The 23760-nt window shown below is 34.4% G+C and overlaps 2 protein-coding genes across 11 annotated transcripts; one reads left to right on the top strand and one right to left on the bottom strand.

Moving 5' to 3' along the window:
* Positions 1 to 647: 647 nt before the first annotated feature.
* LOC112456578 (sporulation-specific protein 15-like) lies at positions 648 to 16095 on the top strand. Of its 5 annotated transcripts, none has more exons than XM_025019223.1 (44): positions 648 to 908; positions 1220 to 1549; positions 1710 to 1892; positions 1966 to 2159; positions 2265 to 2280; positions 2605 to 2684; positions 2883 to 3066; positions 3361 to 3570; positions 3765 to 3905; positions 5170 to 5217; positions 5288 to 5329; positions 5440 to 5559; positions 5692 to 5838; positions 5947 to 5997; positions 6080 to 6217; positions 6296 to 6391; positions 6523 to 6654; positions 6739 to 6849; positions 6946 to 7041; positions 7147 to 7287; positions 7578 to 7610; positions 7696 to 7779; positions 7920 to 8012; positions 8086 to 8244; positions 8326 to 8418; positions 8499 to 8558; positions 8741 to 8830; positions 8900 to 9043; positions 9229 to 9324; positions 9723 to 9785; positions 9864 to 9959; positions 10500 to 10583; positions 10681 to 10824; positions 11269 to 11316; positions 11396 to 11546; positions 11613 to 11842; positions 12137 to 12385; positions 12482 to 12562; positions 12649 to 12786; positions 12902 to 13090; positions 13166 to 13312; positions 13485 to 13732; positions 13844 to 14036; positions 14114 to 16095. In XM_025019223.1, the coding sequence occupies exons 2-44, from the start codon at positions 1322 to 1324 to the stop codon at positions 14318 to 14320; spliced, it is 5478 nt and encodes a 1825-aa protein (XP_024874991.1). In that variant the 5' UTR covers positions 648 to 908; positions 1220 to 1321; the 3' UTR covers positions 14321 to 16095. The 5 variants fall into 5 exon arrangements, with proteins under 5 accessions (XP_024874991.1, XP_024874992.1, XP_024874995.1 ...); XM_025019224.1 differs by having other exon boundaries at positions 1267 to 1549; XM_025019227.1 differs by having other exon boundaries at positions 648 to 822; positions 1267 to 1549.
* A 296-nt stretch (positions 16096 to 16391) lies between these two features.
* Positions 16392 to 23319, bottom strand: LOC112456577 (ras-related protein Rab-5C-like). 6 transcript variants are annotated; one of them, XM_025019218.1, is made up of 7 exons: positions 23110 to 23319; positions 22355 to 22941; positions 19687 to 19855; positions 19450 to 19601; positions 19117 to 19333; positions 18635 to 18759; positions 16392 to 16468 (listed from the first exon to the last, which is right to left on the bottom strand). In XM_025019218.1, the coding sequence occupies exons 3-6, from the start codon at positions 19847 to 19849 to the stop codon at positions 18647 to 18649; spliced, it is 645 nt and encodes a 214-aa protein (XP_024874986.1). In that variant the 5' UTR covers positions 19850 to 19855; positions 22355 to 22941; positions 23110 to 23319; the 3' UTR covers positions 16392 to 16468; positions 18635 to 18646. The 6 variants fall into 6 exon arrangements, with proteins under 6 accessions (XP_024874986.1, XP_024874987.1, XP_024874988.1 ...); XM_025019219.1 differs by lacking the exon at positions 22355 to 22941; XM_025019220.1 differs by lacking the exons at positions 22355 to 22941; positions 23110 to 23319 and adding an exon at positions 21449 to 22011.
* Between the last annotated feature and the right edge of the window lie 441 nt (positions 23320 to 23760).

Genomic DNA, 23760 nt, shown 5'->3' on the forward strand with positions numbered 1-23760 from the left:
TACAAAATTGAAATTTGTAAATATAAAAACTGTATAAGAGTAAGGAGGGGCTATTTGAGATTTGAGTCAGTTGAAGAAAAAGTTGGATAAAAGCCAAAAAGCCCCACTATCCTGAAAATTGAAAAGCTCCTTTCTGTCTTGAAAATTTTTCACCCCATTTTTTCTTTAATTGACTCAAATATAGCCCCTTATATATATTCTTACCTTTAAATATAATTAATAAATATTTATAAGCATAAAAAATTAAAATTTGTAAACGTAATGTATAAAAATTCACTCTCTTTATAATAAAAATTATAGTTTATAATATACATACGTACTTTTTATTCTTTGTAAGACAAATATATCGCGGGGAGCATGTATTTTAAAGCGACTGGAGCGTGTTATTGATATCTCATTGGTCTGTTGCGCGCGCCCAATGAGCGCGTTCAGCAGATTAAGCCGCTCAGTAGCAGTCGAACATGATTGGCTCTTACTTTTAGAACCAACCAATCAACGCATAGTATTGATAAGACGAACTCAACAGTTGTATCTGCTGAACGCGGCCATTAGGCCTAGGCTACATCTATCGTAACGCTTTGATCGTGGTCGTAAGCAATGAAGGGAGCTTTCCAGTAAGCGACACAAGTCGACACAAACGTCGTTCTATCTTTCTTTTTTGGCAATGATTAATAGAGACAAAATGACACTTGTGTCGACTTGTGTCGGTTGCTGGAAAGCTCCCGAAGTCGTCGTAAACCGTATATCTATGTCAATTTATCTACAAACACATTTTTCTTCGCACGTCGAAAAAGCTGACAGGTCCAGACAAGCGTCGTAATTGTAAAGAGTTCAAGCTGAATCAACTCATATGATGAGCTTACGATAGCGATTACGACGAGCGTTACGACCGTTACGACGAGCTTACGGTGAACATTACGATAGATGTAGCCTAGGCTTTAGGGCCAAAGCACATATGACAGTCGTAGTCGTGGACGTAAGTAACGCACAAGCTTTGGCGTATCTTGATTTGTCAGGTCGAGGACTACGACCGTCGTATATCGCTACGCCATGTTATGTGCTTTGGCCCTTACGAATGCCGCGGTTCCTCTGTCACCCTCGTGCACCCTTCTCATTACGCTTGTCGCTCGTGGTCCTCGTGGATCACGGATCACCCTTTTCGTCCCCGCTCCCCGGCTATCCCCCGCGACGTCGCGCGACCGTTAAAATGGCGAGATAGTGTGTTGACATCTGCTCGAAGCGAGTTCTCGTCTCTCGGAAAACCAGGTGTAGGGAGATCTTAAAATCCGTCGTCAATCGGTGATAACACTCGCGAGAAGCGATGCACTCGGTCAGCGCCAGCTTGCCGAGCTCCACGGACGTGAGTGACGGCCCGGGGTTGGTTAAGCGGGATCAGGACATTCAGGACTGTCGAGCGGCCGACGTCGGCACCGACGGGCCGTGCGGCGAAACCGAGGGCCTACGTATCCTCGATGAGTTCCGCAAGCTGTACGAGAGTCGCATCGAGAAGATCGATCGAGAATCTGGCGGCGATCCCGACCGAGTCTTCGTAAGCGACTAGCTTTGTTTGCGTTTATTATCAATTTCATGCGGTTTCGCTCGATTCTGTCCGTATACTTTCTGCGTCCAGTCTTTAAATGTTTGAAATTACTGCTTAACAACTATTATTACATTCACATTTGACGCATTATCAAAAGATAACTTTGCAGTTGAAGTTACAAGTGATGAGCGACTGGATTAAGGATTTGGGGGAGCAAAATGCGATGTTGGTGCATACGGTGGAAGATTTAGAGCAGGCTGCGTGTAGTAGAGTTAAGCTGTTAGAGGAGAAACTAAACCAATCGTCGCAGATAGTCATGGATAATTTAACAAGAGCCGATCCTATGGAAAAGGCAAGAGAAATTATTTACCTTTTGCCTTAGTAATCTCATGATAAAATCAAATTGTAATGTCTCTATATTATAGACTTTAAATACTCTTTCGAATCGCGTCAGTCAGCTGGAAAAGGATGAGGAGTATCTGCAACAAAAAATAGAGTATCTGCAAAGCGACATTAGGGGATTGTTGGAGGTGATTCGTCGCGCGCGCCGGCAGAATGTTTGGAGTCTCGAGGGTATCACGTTCTTTGAGATTCAGCCTGAGGATATCCCAGTTCAAGAGTAAGTCTACCGTATTATCGATTAATGCATTAACATATCTTTTGTATTCTTATATTCTTTGCATTCTGAAGCATATAATGACGAAATTTTTTTTTACTATTACAGCTGTATTTGTAGTCAGGTAAATATGTGCGTGAATCCAGCCAAAAAGCTCAGATTTGTTCTAGATATAGAGCACGGCAAATTTCAGAGAATTATGTGTTAAGCAAAAGCATGTGATACTATACCATGTATTCGCCACGTACAAGCCAGAAAGTTTTTTTGTAGCTCCCTACACCTTTATTAAATTAAATTATTATTATATATATATATATGCATACATAGTGTTGAATAAACTGCCTGTAGTCCCATTTGATAGAGTACTATGTTTTTGAGAAATCTTTATTATTTATTAAGTATAATAATATTTCGATATTTCATTCAATTATATATCTTTATATATCAGGAGCAGACAGATACTGATCATATAAAATCATTGAATCTGCAAATAGAACAACTTCAGGAAAATGAGAGAAAAATGATCAGGTAAGATATGTACAAAATCTTAATATTGTTATTACTTTTTAAATATTCATGATAGACAGTTATCATTTCGGTTTCAAATCTTTGTATCATATTTGTACAAACAGAAATATAATTCTATTTTTATTCTATCTACATATATTATCTTTTTTTTCCACGTTTTCATATATATTTATATATGCAAGGACAAACATTTTTCAGATGTCAATTGGAATTGGAAGGAAAAGTAACGGATCTTACGACAGAGTTATCAGTAAAGGACGATACTATAAAAAAATATGTTTCTAGACTTCAGTGCTTTTGTGAAAAGCTCAAAGAACATGCTAAACAAGCGAATCAAGTTATTGGTCATCCACTGGCATTCGCTTCTGATCAAGATTGCAATGTAAGTACGTTTTTCATAATTATTGTACAGATGGAAACTTATTTTAATGAATTTTGGATTGGTTTTTGAGTACTGATTCCCCCCTATAGATTTAATTTAGAGGCAATCATGTTGTAGCATATATAAAAATAGCATATATAAAATAGCAATTACTTTGGTACATTGTAATAATTTCTTTTGTTGCTATTTATAACATGCCCTGAGCTTTACATTTTGCAAGCAAGATCAAATTTAGCTCACCTGTCCCAACATCGAAAATCAAGAGAGTCTTTTAAAATCTATGTTGCTGTTCAGATTATCTTAACACCTGACATTCTGGAAAGTGTACTAGATGCGAAAGATAGAGAAAACAAGAGCCTACATCGACAACTCCAGGACGTTGAATCCAAGCTTATGGTGTATACTTACGAAAACAATGTCGACACAATTAACCTACAGCTGCAACTGGAAGAGAAATGTAAAAAAGTACAACAACTGGAGGACAAAGTGGCTCGCCTCGAAAAAGTTAGTTTATCATATTAAAAAATAACTATGATGTATAAATCATATTATTAATACAAGTTTATTTTTATATGTATATTACATATATAAATATTTATATATGTACGTTTAATCTATCTAATTATTTTGATCCTATTAATTATATATATATCTGTATATAATCTGTTATTTTTATGAATATATTTTATTGTTTTCAGGAAGCTGTAGAAACAAAGGATACACTGACGGCGGAGATCGTGGCTTTGGAAAAACAAAATTATCATGCCAATATCGGCAATCTTTTAAAGGATGACTTGATTAAAGAAATGCGCAAAGGACTAAAGCAAACGGCCTTAGAGGTACAACACATTTTTAATATTTGTAAAATTTTTAATTGTAAGTTTACAATTTTCTACATTTGTAGAAGACCCTACCCTCCTTCCGTCCTCGCAAGTATTCTAACGATCGTATCGCTACTATCACTAAGATGAAATCATCCCATGAATCTCCTGAGCAATTTCCTGTATCGAACCTCCTACATATATCTACACAGCGAAAGAACGATTTTGCATTTTTGCACGACGATTCTGGAGTCCTATTAAACTGTGGCAAACGAAGTTTATCAACGATTAATGCAAAGTTTCAAAGTAGATTGCATAATCTACAGAGCCGATCTCGACCTTGCATAAATATTCAAACTGGTCGATATAAATACATAAAGAATATTGATAGAAAAATTCTGCAGACTGCTAGAAAATTGTCACCTCCGTGTAAAGATAACGATCTACAAGATTGAGTTGTAACAGATACTTACGTTTGTTCTCCTGCAACACACGTTCAAGACCAATGATTCAGTTGTGAAATAAAATGAAATGTATTTATATATAAATCACTGCATTAAGGCATTTTACAAAGTTAAATATTTTTTAACAAAAATTGACATTTTTTGATAAGTATTTTAGAATTAAATGTGTGTAGCAAGGTAAATATGAATTTTTATACTGATTCGATTATCATTTCCTTTTTAACATCTGTATGAAATGAGATTCAATAATGAAATAAATCAGACAGATCTTTTCAAATCAATAAATTATTACATATTTAGATTTTTAATAAATTTATACATTTACAAATTTATATGCCATTTATGATCAGTGAATTTTATATATTATTATTATTAATATGTTTAAAATATTTTAATAAATTTGTATTCTATACAAATCTGTGAAAAACAAGGATATGTACATCAACATGATTGCCTCGCTTACAGAATTAACATAGTAAATTTGAATTAAACTTTGTACTTTTATATATTGATACACTTTTGACAAATATACACTTAACGACAAGAATTAAGAAATAAGACAATAAAGAAGTAAATTGTTAAATATATTTTATTTGCGAGTGTACATGATATCTGCACTCATAAAATTCAAGAAATATGTTTCTAATTTTATGAAATACATCTCGTGACTTAGCACAACTCACTACACAAATTTAACAATTGCTTTATTTCTGTATTTTTGTCGATAAATATGAGTTTAATAATATACATAATAATTTTATTTATATGTATATCACTATTTCGCCAATATATATTTATTCTTTCTAAATTTGTTGCAGGATACGTCTTCTCAAAAAGTTCGCATTGATGCGAATAATTCTCCGGAGGTCAGTCAAATTAAATATAAACATATACAACGCAATGTTATATTAAAATAATGGTATTTTATTTCCTTAGAAATGTCCTCTGCCTTCAATAGATACTCCACATTCTAAAAAGGTTTGCACAATATTATATATTATGTTTTGATATATTTGAAGAAGTATATTTTCATTTATATACATGCATATCCTAAACATTTATTATACTATTTAAATTAATTTTTTTAGGATGAATTTGTATCACTCCTGAATAGTACAAAAGCACACGTGCAGAAAGAATGTGAAATTTTATCGGATTTGAAACTCGAACTCGAGAAGTTTGTAAATAAATTGACCAAAGATAACGAGGTAAAAACGTCATTTCTTAGGATTATAACAAAGTAAAAGTGAACATTGCTACAGAATGTTATTCGTTACTATTTTGAATTAATCTATTATAGCAAAAAATAGATTATTTTTTTAAAACAATATATTTTCTAGGTGGGTGATTGTATTATATCTAATAATTGCACAAATAAAAACAAACTTTGTGCAAGTGGCATGTCGGACAAGCTGATCGATTGTATTGAAATTATTACTAAAATGTATCTAGAAAGAGAAAACGAAGTTATTGTTTTTGATTGTATGGTATGTATATGATGTACAAATGAAATTTCTTTTGTTTGTTGATTATTTTCTGAGGATAATCGCATTACTAGCTTTATTTTAATCACGTTACACTTTCTTTTCCTGTAGATAAAGAAAGAAGAAAGTCGTTGCGTATGTGGTGATTCCAAAAACATTAAAGTAAGATTACGTACTTTAATATTTATTTTATTTTTGTCGTGTGTTATAATAGAAAATTAATTAATTTTTTTGCTTCTTCTAGGAAAATGTAAATAGTGTACGGCAATTCAAGTTGATGGAGGAATTTAGAGTATGCACTGTAGAAGCTCAAGCAGCAACAGAAGATATTCGTGAGGAAATAAGCACTGTTATTTCGACATTTAATTCACGACACCAAAATGTATGTCTAGATCAAGAGATAGGCGCATGAATGTTCGTGATCAAATTAGCGATTAATGCTGATTTACTGTATTTTCAGTATGAAGATTTAAACGAGATGGTTACTAATGCACAAAGTTATTTGGCGAAAACGCGAGAAGGACTAATAGAAGCTATCAACAGACTAGAATTACAAGTAATATTTATATATCAAAACACATGTTACTTTCATATATGATATCATCATTGAAATAAAATTCTTGAAGTTTAGAGTATCAATTAATTACAGTTTTATCGTGCAATTGAAAAATATATTTTTATTATTAGGAGGAGGAGAGACTAAGGCACAGCGAAAGAATCGTGAATGGCAATCTTAAATTGAAGGATATAAAAAATGAAATTAATCATGTTCAATCAGAATTGTCTCGTTGCGTTAATGGTATGCAGGGAAATGTACAGGTTCGGAATATTTATTAAATAACTATTTTAAATTACTTTATTGATCGATTCGTCAACAAATATGAAGTGTGAAATTAATTTTAGGAATATAACGAATCTGAATATACAAAAGCGTGCGTCAACAGTGATTTACTAACTGTGGTAATGGAAGAAGTTGAACAAATATTGACTAATTTGCAATTATTTCAAACTCAGGTTGGTTCTGAAAAAAAATTAGAAGAAAAATAGTTTCTGTATGAGCTTAATCACATATCGTATAAACTTACATGTTATATAAATATCGTCTTTTAGGGTGGTTGTATGACGTCAATACTAAAAGGATTAAGAAGTCAGTTATGCACTGTAGATAGTTCTTTAAAGGAATTACAGAAAAAAGCTGGTGAAGTGGTAAGTATCTTGAAAAGGTATATATCTAGAAAAATAAATAATATCTATTATATAATAAAATAATATGTCTTTAATATATTCCCAATTGAACAATTTTCTACGCAGCTATTAAACAACGAAATCGCACAAACAACGTTCTGTGAAAGAGAAATCAGGTTGGCTAAATTCGAAGAAGAAGTCGATTGTGCACATACAAAAATGCAAGACGTATTGGAAACGTTTCTTTCCACAAAACAGGAAGAAAAGGTTATTGTTTGTAATTTTTATATGTATTCGATTGTTTTAAGAAACTTTAATTTTATTAGTATTCTTTTTGGAAAAATTAAAATTTTGTTAAATGTATCAAAATCAGTTTTTTTTTTAAATATTTTAAATAGCTTTTCAAAATGCTTTGAATTTCGTTTATGTTTAAAACTAAATTCTTTATTGACATAAGATAAAATACTTTTTCATATAATAAAAAAAAACAAGTCTTGCATCAAGTATAAATAAATAATATACAGATTAAACTAATTAACTTAAATATTATTTCACAGGAGCAGTTTTCTCACTACACTTATGATAATCAGGTATTAAAACAAGTTATAATTATTAGATGTTTTTTTTTTTTTTTTAATTCATGGTGTATCTATATCTACGCACTATGTTTTACAGGAAGTAAACGACATAATAAAAGCAAAAGAAGATTTACATAAACTAAGAAAGGAATACGATGATCTAAAACTTGACATGATCCAGGTAATCAAATGACTTTAAATTTACTTTTTATCAGAAAAAAGCTATATTTAACAAATAAGTTACTTGTAACAATCTATGCAAATTATTTGTTGATTAACTAATATGCAATATATATATATATATAATGTATATGTTTGTAGCAAACGTGTCAAATGAAATATGATGAAAGACTAAATAAGTGGAGAAATCGTATAACTGATTTAGAAGACCAAGTCAGAATGTTGCAACATGAGGTAAATATTATTATTCAGTTAAATAGAAAATCTTATTTTCAATTGTGAGTTATACAATGTTGTTCTGTAACAGGCAAAATGCAAACAAGAAGCAATTAATTTTTTAAAGAATAATATTCAATCTATGGAGAAGGAGCTGTTTGCTGCACGAACAAAGGCAGAAAATTATAGACAGTGTCACAGCAAAGATAGTACGGAATTGAAAAAGAAGATAATAGAATTAGAAAATATTGTAAGCATCAGCTTTCTTTTTTATACATATATCTAAAATCATCATTAAGATAGATACTAACATCATAATTCCGGGTTTTAGATCAAAGCACAAAAGGAAGTGGAGAATGATCTTAGGAAAAACTTAAACAATGTAGCGAATATTAAGAAATCTGCAGAAATCCCAAATGCTTACGTAAGTAACAATTTTCTAATTTTTAGGTACATATTTGCACATTTTTTTTTCTTATTAAAATTTTCATTTTTATTACGAAGCATACGGAGTGCGGCACAGAAGCAATGCTTTTACGTTGCGATTATCCATCTAAACATGAGGTAACTATTGCAATTTATTGCAACTATTGCAAACGTTATATAAAACATATATAAAATATATATAAAATTTAATGCGTATTTGTTTACGCATATTGATGCACAAATTTTGTAATAATAGAAGATGCATCTACTCGTCAATTCTTTATAAGATGATAATATCTTTTGTACTTTTATTATTTCAGAATTTATCTCACTTATTCAAAACCGTGCAAGATGCTGTGCAATCTGCAAAAATGGCGGTTCAAAACTTTGAGAGTGAACTTAAAAAATTGGTTTGTATCTGTTTCTTATTATTAATATCAGGCAATATTAAAGAGACTGTTATGAATATCTATTTACAGATACATGAAGAATCTCTCTCCTCTGTCTCGGCAAAATCTGCTGTGACACTGACCGATTCGTTAGGAAAATGTAGGGAAAAGCTGGATACTTGCTCTCACGAATTGAGCAAACTTAAAAATGCCGTATATTCTAAAGAAAAACTTGTAAGTGATGTTTATTGTTATGTGGCAAAATTTATATGAATTTAATGATATAAAATACGACGTATATAAATATTTCTATTTTATTTCTGAATAAAATTAAATCTTTTTTCGTGGTTGGATCCATAAATATATGGGAAAGCATTGCATATGATTGAATGTAAATTAAAGAACCAAATTTATTTTAGTTAGAAAACATGGAGGAAATCGTGCGGATACAACGGAACTCGTTAGCAATGAGTCAAACAGAAGTAAAAGATCTGCATCAAAAGCTGCAAGAAAAGGTAAATTGAGTAGTGTATATTTTAAGCGATAAGTAGAAGAGTTGTTATGATAGCAGCTTTTGGATTGAACATATAAGGGCTGCGTTCAGCCGAGCAGTCGCTCGTTTCCTCTCCTTTGACCCAATGGATTAAAAGGAGAGGAAACGAGCGACTGCTCACGATTGCTAGGCTAGCGGAGTATCGGCTGAACGCAGCCAATGTCGTACATTTTTAAATTGAAAGCGTTAAATTATTGTACCGTGACTATCTTATCATGATTATTTACGCTTTTTCAATGCATTTCGTGCATGAACGAACGACACATTATTTAAATGCAAGCACAGAGATTCTACCTACTTGTCAAGCATGAAATTTTGAGGTATGTATGGTATTAAAATATAAAAGAAATCTTCTTACAGGTAGATAAACAAGGCCTTACTATCGCGCAATATGAGAGAGAGAAGAACGAATTGCTGAAGCAGGTTTGTCCTTTTTTTTCGCCCTCGTGTACGCTTAGCTGTGATAAGATTTATTTTCTAACGTTGTGCGGTGCGTTGCAGAATGAACTTCAGATACAAACTATCGGGCACTTACAAAATGCCGTTGTTGAAGCTAAACGAAATTTGGATCAAATGGCTCATAAAACGATGAGTGATGTGAGTGAACTGAGGCCAGCGATATCGTCTTCGGCCTTTAATCATAGAAACGTGCATGATGTTTAATGATTTAAATATGAATTATAAATAGTTTAAATTGCCATATAGCTTTCGCGCCAACATGTATTTATTACAATTGTAAATATTGTTGATATATATAAGTGCTTATTAAAGATTGATTCTCGAATATGCGGACCATTACATTTCTCTTTGCCTTTAATTTACATTTACATTGTGACATTGCGAATGTGAGGAATATGAGTGTCATGCATGATGACGTGTGCTTTGTTTAACTAAAAAACTAAATTTAAAACTTTCGCGATACTATATTTGAATATCCCGTCAACGAAATGACACGAGATTGTGGCATGTACAAGCGTAACATGCTGTCTGGATTAACAAGTGCCCTGGATGATCAAGTTGTAGCTGTTGCATTTTGCAGTTAACAAAACTGCATGAACTACGATCGTGCGTGAGTGTCCTCTGCTTCTAAATTTAAAAACGAATTGTACGGTAAATGTATTGTAAGTATTTTTACAGCTTTGCAAGAAGGATGAAATTATACGTCAACTAACGATGCGCATCGATGAGACGCAGGATCAATATAACGAATGTTTTACACAGGTGAATAGAAATTATTTATATCAACCAGAATTATTACTCGATTGATTAGCTAACATCTTTTTAATCTTATTGTTAATCTGTATTTTTATACGCAAAGGCAACTAATCAAGACATGTTATTGGATCTGCAACGAGATGCTATTGAAAGTCTGCATAAACAAATTCGTTGTCTGGAATATAATAAACGTTTAAGCACTACCGCGTTACACGCAATGTATTATTCAATTTTAAGCGGAATACAGGTATAGTATATAGACTTTATTTTTAATGGTGCATTGATTTTATAATCTACATTTTTATAATAATCGAAATAATGAGATGTCTTGTGTATTTTCAATAAAGAAACGATCATATCGAATAAATGTTGTTTTCTAAAGTAGTTTATGACAAATGATTTTAAAAAGTATAGTATATATATATGGAGAGGTAAAAACCACAGTGGGGTGTAAGTCAAATTTTTAAAAATATTTCCTTGTATGCATAGATGCAATATGTACAATATATAAATTGCATCTATGCACACGAGAAAATATTTTTAAAAATTTGACTTATACCACTGTGGTTTTTATCCCTCCATATATTAAACGTATTTATGTATACATGCTTACCATATTAATTTGATATAAATATTCAAAGAATTGAAAGGAATATTTTACGGAGGTAACTTTATCTAAATTTTTTTACAGGAACGAATACGCGATCATGTAAAAGATTTCCGGGAACTAAAATGGAAGGTATATTGGAAATATTTATATTTTACAATGACATTTCTACTTTCTGTATATATGTATATCTGAATGTATTTTGTTACAGATGGACAGTTTTATACAGACGAAGAATTACTCCGAAAGCCAAAATAAATCGTGCGCGATATATCTTGAAGACAAAAACTGTGATACTCGAGATTTGGAATACTATTCAAACAGCATCACGTGTGGAATATCATATGTGGAAAGACGCTCAGGTAATTTGATTTAATTTAATTTAATTAAAATAATTAAAATTATAGTTAATTAAAATAATATTTTAGATAAAGAAGCAGAAATTGAGACCATCGTTCAAATACAGCAATTAAAAGCAGAATTGAAAAAGGTGAAAGATACTGAGAGCGGTTTAAAATGCGAAAATCAGCAGCTTAAAATCAATTTACAGCATCACATATCAGAGACTGATAATCTAATGAAGAAATTACAGCGTATTAAGCAGAAGGAAACTGAATACGAGGAGCTTTTGTTGAAACTAGAAAATGGGAAGAAAGAGGTGATCGTCTTTAAACTTTCCGTTCTTACACTAGTTTTGTGTTATTTTTAAATTATCTTACTTCTTTATAAAATGTTCCTAACCACACATACAGTGTAATAACAATGCCAAGTAAAAATGTAAAAAGTTTTGTTAACAATTTATATATTTCACAATTAAAATTTATACAAATATTAATAACGTTTACTAGATCTCAATCAGTGACAATGAATATTACATATCTATTTTTTATATCAAAATGTTATACATATCTGTTTTTCAAAGCAACTGAATTGATCAATAAAAAATTTACAGATCAATACTTTAAACGATCGAATTATCAGTAACGAAGAGATTATTAAACATCAATCTCACGAACTTGAAGTACTTCGGAAAAGATTGCTCGCAAATGACCAACAGGCAGAGGAAAATTTATCTGAATTGAATGTATCAGAGCACGAGATGCTGACTATTCTGTGTGATCGAATGTGTTCTTTGAAAATTCTATTGCAAGAGAAATCGAATAACATGGTTAAATTGCAAGCAGATTACGAATTGCTTAAGGTATGTAGATAATTGTATCAATTGTATCATCTAATAGGTACATAATAGAATAGGAAATGACTTAGATATCTATTGAAATATTATTCACGTTTGCAGAATGAAAATTCTATATTAAAAAGTCAGAATGATATTATTGAAACTCAAACCAAAGAAGATATCTTACAGTTGAAGGAAAGGGTAATGTATATATAATAGTTTTATATTTTTGTTGAAAAAAAAAACAAATGTTTTTCTGTGTCTTATTTTGTCTGAAACTTATTTAGCTCAAAGAGACACGCATAAAATTGCGCCAAACAGAAGACAATTATCAACAAATGACTGAAAATTTCAATAAAGTTCAAAAACAGTTAATATCTGCAACAGAACGAGAAGCTGACTTGCAAGAATCGTTGACGATTATGGTAATTCGTTATTATGAAACAGATTTTACTGTGTTAAAAAAAAAAAATATATATATATATATATATATATATATATATATATATATATATATAATTTATCAAAATCATAATTTAGGAAAAAGATTATCGTTCCAAGATTGTGGAAGTAGAAGATGAAGCCGTTTATCTTCGTAATTTAGTGGACAAACTAAGCGAAGAATTGGAAGAGACCAAAAGAACACTCGCATCGAAAGATATTGAACTTTGTCAAGCGCAAGATAAATGGAAGGATCACACCGATCATTTGGATATCGTACGTCAAGATGTATGTTTACATATTATCCAATAATTTTATATTGAAGTAAATTGGTAAAATAAATCTTCGTTTTAATATTTCTAGCTTAAGAAAAAGAAAGAAGAATTGACGAAGGCCGAAAATGTAAACCGTGACTTGATTCAACAGTTGCAGGAATACATGGAAAACAATTACCATCTCGACCAACAAAAAATTTCACTTGAACGAAATAATTCTACGTACATAATTGAGGTATGATACTCTTTTTTATCTCTCGAACAAGGGATATTAATTTACAATATCTCCTTCATTTTCTTTATCACACTATGCATAACCATAATCAGTAAATATAATTTTTCTCATTCTAATTATATATATTTATTATCCATTACAACTCCTAATTTCGAGCTATTATGTTTATTAGTTGCAAAACATGCGCAAATCCTTGCTCGAGTTAAAAAAGGAATGTCACTTAAAGGACCGATCTCTGACACACATGTCAGCTGATTTAACTGAAACAGCTATGAGTAGATCAGAACTCTGCAAAGAATCTCAATATATACTTTCATGCATCCGTGATTGTATGGAGCAACAGAAAAAATACAATGAAACTCTGACAAAAAATTTAGAAAATAAACAACAGCTTCTAATGCAGCTTGTATTCGAGAAAAAGTAAGTACATAATATATTTAATAATTCGAAATATGCATTTTTTATGATCTAAAATCAAGAGTGCTTCTTTTTCTACATGCATTTATTTATTTAAATAAAACTTATTTTTAGAGCTCTATTAATTAAAATCAGGAAGATGAAACAAACTAATTTATTGGCGCAGAAACTGAAAAGAACGCATAAATTAACTACTAGAGGTTTTAGAAAAGTGCACATAAATGGTTATGTATCATCGTCAATTACAGCGCATCAGACCGCGGACACAGATCAAATTTCGAATTTGAACTGTACAGATTTACGCAAGGTTAGTAATGATTAAAAACAAAAAGAAAATCTCAGCATTGATTGATATTTAATTGCTTTATGTTTGCAATTCCTTAGAAATATTTAATGAAGCCAATCAAAACCGGTCGACGTACATCAACATGTGGCAATTCATGGTGGTTTCCCAAGATGGAACACTTAATAAATGAGGTCCGAAAAAATAATCGGTGGTGGCATGAAAATTTTAAGAACGAAACAGAATCCGACACTTCATTGGAAGAAAACCGCGATTACGGTTATCAATCCTCTTCTACAAGCAAATGAAGGAGAACAGAGGATTCATCTTGATGAAGACTGAAGAAAACAGTGTGAAAGTTTGACGTTTGAGTATGGAACGTAGAAATTTGTAACGCGATTTACATTAGCCCGTGCTGCATCTTCTTTTATGTAAATGTAATTTTGTACTATATAATATATACATATATAATTAAATGTATCCTTTTTTAAAAATAAATAAACATATCGTGTGACGCGTGCGAGAACATCATTGTTCATTCACTTTCATTAAATCGCATAACGATACAATAATGAGTCATACAAACGAGATGCAATAATACGAGATTTTCCAAATATATTTTGCGAAAAAATTCAAGTACCATTTCAGCTTGATCTGGTGTAAATATTTCTGCGCATTTTGGTGGATCCTAAAATTTCCGTACGTGGAAGATAAATACACTCGATATAAAATTAATACATGTACTTAAAATGCTCAATTAAAATAATTACCATGACAGTACATTGAAGAACGCGTTCAAAAAAATATTTATACGTTTCTTCAGCTGTGTTCCAATAGTTTGCAAGGTAAAAATTATGAGTTGAAAGTATTAATTTCATAACTGTCGCAATTTGTTGGTCACTGAATAGATTCTCTCTAAAAAATAAAAAGTGGCACTGTGTCTCTCCAAATCAAGCTATTATGTAAATTGCATATGAAAAAAACAAACATAAGTATATAAATATGTTGATTGCAACATGAATACGTGATTTTCATCGATTTGCGAAGCAAAGATATGTTCCATTTAATTAAGAATATAAGATAAACGTGAAATATTTTACTTAAAAAACCTAAAAGTTTGCCATAGAAGTTTTACAAGTATCTCTTTGTTTTCCTCCTTCTGTGATATATTAGATAAAATCTTTTCTTCTGCAAAAATAGCGCGTATTTATCGTGTATGTTAGTTTTAAAAACGTAGTATGGATGCAACAAATTATAAGAAGCATCTATTGGTTGTCAATTAATAAATTAACCAAAGTTCAAATTTACCGAGAAATAGCGAAATTGATTTTCGATCTCTTTGCTTTCTCATGTAAGTTACATCTTCGGACGTTATCAATTTAAAAGATAGACTACGTTGGCTTTGCCACGGTACATTGTCGAATTTCCAAGGTCCGTCATAATTTGTATTACTTTCCAACTCAGGCGCGGAATGTAAAATTCTCGTATCATTCGGCATGGTTATGCATTCGGATAGAAACTTTTGCATTTTATATCTATTGTCGCATTCGTTTTATCAGACTTGCGATTACACGCGTCATTCATTTCTGTAACATATTCCAGTATGTTACTACTGAACATAGAAGCATATTAATATTTACGTGATACACCAAGGTCACCAAGTGAATATATAAATAAATCCTCATAACAAAAGATCTAATATATTTAAAACAAAAAGCAATAAACTGTCTAATTCTCTGTATAAATCTACGTTGTCTACAGAGTTCCGGTTCGAATAAATAGGCAATTATCAAGAGCCGTCGTAATATTCACAAGTTTATTCTTTTTGCCGTGTAATCATTTATAATTCATTATGAGTTGTCAATAAAATTAATATACAATATATTTTAGAGCAAGAAATTGTTATACGTGTTACAAACTAAGAAAGGAAATACATAGTAATAGCAGCAGGAATAGCCTCTCCTATCTTACAAGATCTCCGCGTGCCAAAAATTCATTAGACGTTGCATATTTCAATTTAAATGTACTGTTATTTTATCAGTATTTACGGTAATATTAATTACGGTGTTATATTTTTATTTATTATTATTATTTATTATCATTAGCATTTATATACTTATTACATATATAAATCATATTTACCTATATGATTTATAATATATAATGTGTATTTATATATATTTATATATTTATAACGAACACCGCCCATTACACTACTAGAATTACAAATGGGAGCTTTCTTTTACCACCTCTTAATAGATCTGATACTCAAAATAGATGATATATCGTCGATTACATTGAGACGCAGACTCTTAGTCAATCACTCAAGCAAATGTTTGCGAATGTCCCACACTGTTCACTTCCCATTCTGTATTTTTCCCCTGTTGTGTGTCTTCTTCTCAAATTCATCGTAGCACACTCGTGGTGTACCTATCTTTGTAGATTATAGTACATATCTGTAATCAGAAATAGATAGCGCGTCTACTGCAATATTATTCTAAATACGTATAAACGCAAGTTTAATTAATAATAATTAGAAGCAATATCGAGCAATTTAATTAGGTAATTAAACTTAATTAAAAGTTTTACAGGTCAGCGATACAAAATTATGTCAATAACGTTGCGTTGAGATATAAATTCTCTCGGATAATTAACACGTTTACTTGCAACTTACCTAATTTAATCAAGATTCTCTGAGAAATAAATAAATTTCCCCCGTAGAAATAAAATCTACGTAATAAATAAATAATCGTTTAAATAGCGTATATAATCGTTATTAATTACTTTGAAGTGTAATGCAAAGTATATAGCTTACGAACGTATATAGAGATCGTCTTTTCCATTACATGTATGTAAATGATAAGGAAAATGAGTCACAATGTATGATTCCATAATGTACTGTATTACAACTGTTGAATATCTACAATGCACAAGACTGTAACTACTGTAAAACATTTTATTTGCTTGGTGAATATTAAAAACCTCTCTATACAGGAATAATCGAACCTACCTGTGATTTTTAACAGAAACATATCTAGATAGTCGTATATTATAGCGGAAATAAAAATAAATATATATTTAGGATACAACAATATTAGAGATTGAAGAGAAGAATTGCACCCTGAGAATTTTCTTTTTTTTTTCGTAACAATTTTAAACAGTTTTACCTATTATTATTACAAAATAATATTTCAGATATACAATCCAATGATACGAATCATTGCACAGGAAATAGGAGCATTATCGTAAATTACAAGAAAACATTTTTACAAGCTTGCACAATAAATATCATGCACATGTATTCTTGTAGCACCTTTATCAGTCAGAAATTAGTGTCCTCCGAAGAAGAAAAGGAAACTTTACAAATTTATAATATCTATAAACATATAGAGTGTCATGTAAACACTACAATGTGCCTAAGGGATATCTAGTGCCTTACATTAGACAACTTCTCTTTTCACAAAATTTTGAATAGTGCACTTAAATTAATCACGGATGAATATACAATAAAACGAGGGAACTAATAAAAAAGTATTATGCTTTTAGACGTTGTATCACATAGATTACAATTTTTATGCGCAAATAAAGACTCTGACTTTAATAAAGCTGTCACAGTAATGTAAATGCTATATTTAAATCTAGTAGAAATACATTAAAAGAATATTAAAGATTTGCTATTAAAGAATCGATTAATAGCAGTACCGTATAATATCCTTCAATGTGACTATTCAATAAAATAATAGAAGATTTTTTGGCTAAAGAATTATTTTATAAGAGTATATGGGATCATTATATTATATGTGTTTGTATTGAAGTTTGTATGTATTGAACGGTTTGAACAAATATATACTACGATAATGCTAAAAGAAAAGTTCTCTGAGAAATAAGTATAGATACATTATTAACATGGAAACATCATAAAATTTAGAATCGTTTTCTTCACATACACATTTTGTGTAAACCACTTTTTAATTACAAGAAACTGTCAATGGTAGCTAAATATTATACAGCAATATTAGTTACATTTATATCCTGCATATTATATATTTGATGGTCATATATTGGATCTTACTTTCAATCCGCGCTCTTTATCTTCTTGTTTATTTCCAGCCTTTATTTATCTACTGTTCCAGTAAATATAAAGAAGGCAAAAGTCGAGAGAAGAGAATTATACGCTATAAAAAATATCATAAACATAACAAGAAATATAATATACTCTATGAAACTGCATGACTACTCAGTTATCCCCATATTATTGATACTAATACAAAAATTTGCTAAAAACATTTTAAAATGCAAATGTCTACTCTACACAATATCAAATTGATATATTTCCCGTTTTCCCGTTCTCTTCTTTTGATCGCACTTTCGTTTCATTATATATTCTAATATTATAAAAATATGTGAACATGTTGTTACACCGAACGTGTGTTTGATTCGTAACATATTCATTAGGCATATCAAATATTTGCTGGTTTCTCTCATCAGTGGAATAACGTCTCTCATCAATTCAATTAATATTAAAGATGTTATATATATATATATATATATATATATATATATATATATATATATTCAAATAATGTAAAAATATAGATACGAATATATTGTGAGACACATACGGATTTAGATAATCACTTGCAGCAATTGCCGGTTGCTGCCTTTTGCCCATCTGACTCGACTAGTCGACGACCTTGACCACTCGTACTTGCACTTCCTGATTGTTCGTTTTTAGGAAGCTTTTTAGCTGTAAAAATAATATCACCTCGTTGTAGCCAAATTGTATCAAAGTATATTAAAACTTCTTAAAAACAGCTTTTTTTGTCAATTATCAGCAGATATAAAGTTGTAGTAACCATGCATTTTGATTAGAGTGATAACGCGTAATACGAGATGGGATAACATTTCTGATTGTGTACTTATTATCAAATAAAACAGAAAATTTAAACAGTTTAAAGTTGAACTAATAATAGGTACATATTTATATAACTTGAAAATACCAACGTTACGTTTATAGTTTAATTTTTATGCAGTTATCAGTGACAATGTAATCTGTGATAATTAAATGTCAACAGAAAAGAAACAAAGGTGTAGCATAACTCACCAATTGCAAGGAATATGTCGTTGACATTCATTGCCGTCTTAGCAGATGTTTCCATGAAAAGAAGGCCATTTTCATCCGCATACGTTTGAGCCTCATCATATTCGACGACTCTCTTATTTGCCAAATCTGCCTTGTTTCCAGCTAATGCTATTACTATGCTCGGACTGGCTTGGCGCTGCAATTCCTTTACCCATGTTTGGGCACGTGAGAATGTATCCTAGTAAAATAACAAGAATACGTATCAATTAGTTCTACATTAGTTGATTTAATCTTTGTTACGAATATTCTTTTCCTTTATTTAACATTTACATGGACCACTGACGAACTATCTACCTGATTTGTTATGTCGTACACGACAATGGCTGCCTGTGCACCACGATAATACATCGGTGCAAGACTGTGATAACGTTCTTGCCCCGCGGTATCCCAGATTTCAAATTTTACAGTTGTGTCATCCAAACATACGGTTTGTGTTAGAAATGCAGCTGGAAATAATGATATATTTTTGTGACAGTGACAATACAATTAAAAAAAAGTGATATTAAAGCAATTGCAGATAAATATTCTTACCACCAATTGTACTCTCCTGATACTCGTGGAACTGTCCTTTGACAAACCTTAAGACAAGGCTCGATTTCCCGACTGCCGATTCACCGAGTAAAACTAATTTAAACTGACAAATTTTTCCTTGTGTCGATCCATTCGGCCTCTGGGCCGTACCCCGATTCGCCATGATCACCTAGAAAGAAAATTAATTTTTCAATTCTTGATCAATCTCGCAATTTTACTGGCTGTTAACAATATCGCTGGCTATATTGTTAACCATAGGATACATTTATGGGATTAAATTGAGAAGCAGTCTTCTGTTTCACAAGTTTTGCACATAGATTGCACGTATGATAACATCTTCTTTCAGTCTGCTTTCTACTACATTTAAGTATTACAAAAAAAAAAAAAAACAGAAGTATGAGTAGAATGGAAGGACTAAAATATATTGAAAGATTAATACATTATCCTAGTGATGCAGCGCTTCAATAGAAGTTTCTTAAGAGTATTTAGCAAAAATGTATTCTACAACTAAATACTTAAATAAAAACAAATATTTTGTAAGATTTTTAGATTGTACACATTTTTATGTATATAATCTGACACAAAAATTTAATATCAGCAATATTAAGGATTTAATATAACTCCTGAATAAAAAACAAACATTATTTCTAATGTCCACGTCAAGGAAACTTTATACAAAGAAGTAACGCATTACAATATATTATACGTTTCTCTCAGTTGTCGTCGCACAATGCAAAAAGCTCAATTCGACAGATAAGTGTCTTTGTACTGGCGCTTTGTACCTTGACAGATAAGATCTCGCTTCAGGCGCGCACACACACAGGAATTAATTACAATATTTTTAGATCACCTGTGGAGCCTACGTTTTTAGATCACCTGTGGAGCCTATGTACCTAACGGAACTCCAAATAACAAGTAACAAGACACGGGAGACACAGACACGACAGAGACTTTAATCGCACAACCGAAAGCGACAGTTATAATTAAAAAACAATCGCGAGAGAGACGTGCGCGAGAGGCAGAGGATCATTTTAAGAGCAAGATATTTTCAATGAAACACGAATGCACCAGAGCAGATAAGATAAGAATGTCCAGAAAAACACAGATATATTGCGGGGTGAAAACGAGTATTATTGGGAATAAATGAATAAAAAGAATTGTCCACAAGACGAGGACGAGTGCGCGCATGGGGCACCGGCATGGGTGATCACCGTCGGTAGGGGCGAGAGGCGAGTGTCGAATGAATCACTAGCGCGGTCCGCCTACCGGAGTTAATCGAATAAAACCCCGCGGCCCGCACGCGGGACCGCGACCGAGAATCAACGGATTACTTATGCGTGCACCGTGTGATAAAAAGTCAAAGGTAGCAATAAGCTTATCTTCCCCCCTCCGGCGAGGGGGACGAAGGCGAGGAAGGAAAACAGAATCTCGCGAGCTCTCTTTAACCCATTAGGGGATCCTGTTAATTGTATTATCCAATTAGTCTCGGCGCTAACGTCGTCGAATACGTCCTCCGGCATTATTATTTTTCTCTCTCCTCTCTTTCCTTCCGCCGGCGGGAGAGGCTCGTGCGAAGGAGAGCGAATGTACACGGTGGAGGGAGGGGCCGAGGAGAAGGGAGCGCGATGCATCCAGGCTCCGAGACTTTTACTCGGAGCGCGATCACGAGATCCGGATCCGAGAGGTACGTGGAACGCTCGTGTGAAAAAGGGCCACCGACGAAGGCAACTCCGGACTCTAGCGCGCGGCTCTATATGTATACCGTCGTGCGCGTGTCGTCGCCTGCCCTGTTCGCTTCCTCGCCGCCACGGCATCCGTCGCCGAAAGGAAAAACCCGTCGGAATGCGATCAGCTACGTCACCGACATTTCCGTAACCTTGAGCAGTCGGGGTGTTTATCGTAAAATTACGAGAAACCGTTAAAACGATGCATCGACGTAGCACAAGGAAGGAGGAATGAAGAAAGACAGAACAGCCATGTCACGTATACATACACCTGCTGTATGTGTGCGCGCAAGCGCCAAGCGTCGTGTGCGTGCGCGCGCGCGTGTATGTGTGTAAATAGGAGGGAGAGACAGACGGAGATGAACGATGTGAGATAGCGGAAAAAGATCGTGGGGGGGAAAAGAGAGCGAACGAGCGAGCGAGAAGAGAACAGAGAGAGAAAGAGAGAGAGAGAGAGAGCAAGAGAGACAGAGAGGCAAATAAAGGGAACGGGAATGAATGCGCCACGATTGTCACTGCCCTGAGGTAACTTGTCACCGCCCGTCGAAACGTCAGCGACATCCGAAATACCGCCTGTCCCCGCTTCCGGGGAAGAAACTGGAGCTCTCTCCTCGTCCACCACCGTAAGCGCCGCTGCCCCCCCCCCCTCTGGCGCGCGAGGGGCAACGGAGGGAAGCGCGATCGGGTGACACGCGCGCTCGCCGTCCCCTCGCCTCCCTCGTCCGGATGTATGTACCAGCCAGTGTATCCTCCGGTATAAACATCCTCCTGCCACCACCTCTCGTCCGCGTCGTTCCGTTTCTTCGACGGGGGTTTAATTCAGGGTTCCTTATCTCTCGCTCGCTCGCTCGCCCGCTAATAAACGTGCGCGCGCGCGCACGCTTGCGGAATGACGGACACCTGCCAAGAGTGGAAATCATGAGTCTCGAGAGTTTATGTTTAACCTGTTTTGCGTTGTCGAGGGGCTCGCCGTTAGATAGGTACGCCGCGCTGTGCTAGCTGCTTCTCGGGGCGACGACGTCGGCGACGGCGGCGGCGACGACGACCAGGCGCAACGCGCCGCGCGACCGATGATGAATCTCAACGTCGACTCGCTGCCGGAGTCGGAGTCGCGGAAGCGTCAGGCACGATCAGCACTCGCCACCAATAGATCGGCCCGTCGTCGACCGTGCATAGATCGCGCAATCTACGTAGAACCTGCACATTTATGACAACACCCGGATGGCACGCGAGTTCTCCACCACCGGAGAGGCTCGCTCCTCTCTCGCAGTCTCTCGCACCACGGTCCGTCCCACCGGAACAGTCTCCGACACTCTCCGCGTTCGCACTCCGGATCTCCTCTCCTCGACTCCTCGCTCTCCCCCGCTACAACCGTGCTCGCCTGCCCGCTCGCACTGCGAAACGCGATACCGCCGTGGAACGTTTCGTTTCGTTTTTTTTTCTTCCCCCGTGGGAGGTGCGTGTCGCCGCCCGGCCGCGTCACACTTCCACGATTCGCACCCCGGATCCGTTCGTTTCTCCTTCTCGTAACCTACATCGACGAGTAGTCTCGGAACTTTGACACTCCGATGGGAGAGGGAGAGACAGAAGAAAGAGCGAATGTGTGTGTATGTGTGTGTAAGAGTGAGAGAGAGAAAGAGAGAGAGAGAGACAAAGAATGAGGGGTAGGGAGAGAGAGAGAGAGATAAAAGGAGATTACCGACACGCGCGATGCATACGGTGCTGCGTCACTTTTCGCCGTTCGTTCCGCTTCGGGTTCCCGAGAATCGCGCGAACGCAAGCGATTCACCCGTCGGATTGTCTCGCCGAGTCCGCGGCAAACGGAACGCGAGGTCTCAGCGGATACGCCTCTCGTACGGCTCCCACCCGACTCGGTTTTCTCTCTCCGCCGAATTCACCGAGAGCATATACGTACCGACCACTACGAACAAGTAGGAAGCAGTGCGAACTGCGAATCCCGACGGCGTATCGCATCAGAATTTCCACGCGCTGTCGTCGCGGCGCCATCTGGCGTCGCGATCCGGCATTCGGCCTCATGAGAGTTGACAAGAGTCTCATTGGCCGCGTTCAGCAGACCGCCGCTCAGTAGCAATCGAACGTGATTGGCTCTTACTTTTAGAACCCACCAATCAACGCAGATTGTTGATAAGACAAAGTCAACAGTTGTGTCTGCTGAACGCGGCCATTGGGCGCGTTCAGTAGACCAAGCCGCTCAGTAGCAGTCGAACGTGAATGGCCGCGTTCAGCAGACACAACTGTTGAGTTCGTCTTATCAACACTCTACGTTGATTGGTTGGTTTTAAAAGTAAGAGCCAATCACGTTCGACTGTTACTGAGCGGCGGTCTACTA

Source organism: Temnothorax curvispinosus, unplaced genomic scaffold (assembly GCF_003070985.1).
Source record: "Temnothorax curvispinosus isolate PA1 unplaced genomic scaffold, ASM307098v1 QBEX01006981.1, whole genome shotgun sequence".
NCBI classification, from domain to species: Eukaryota; Metazoa; Arthropoda; class Insecta; order Hymenoptera; family Formicidae; genus Temnothorax; species Temnothorax curvispinosus.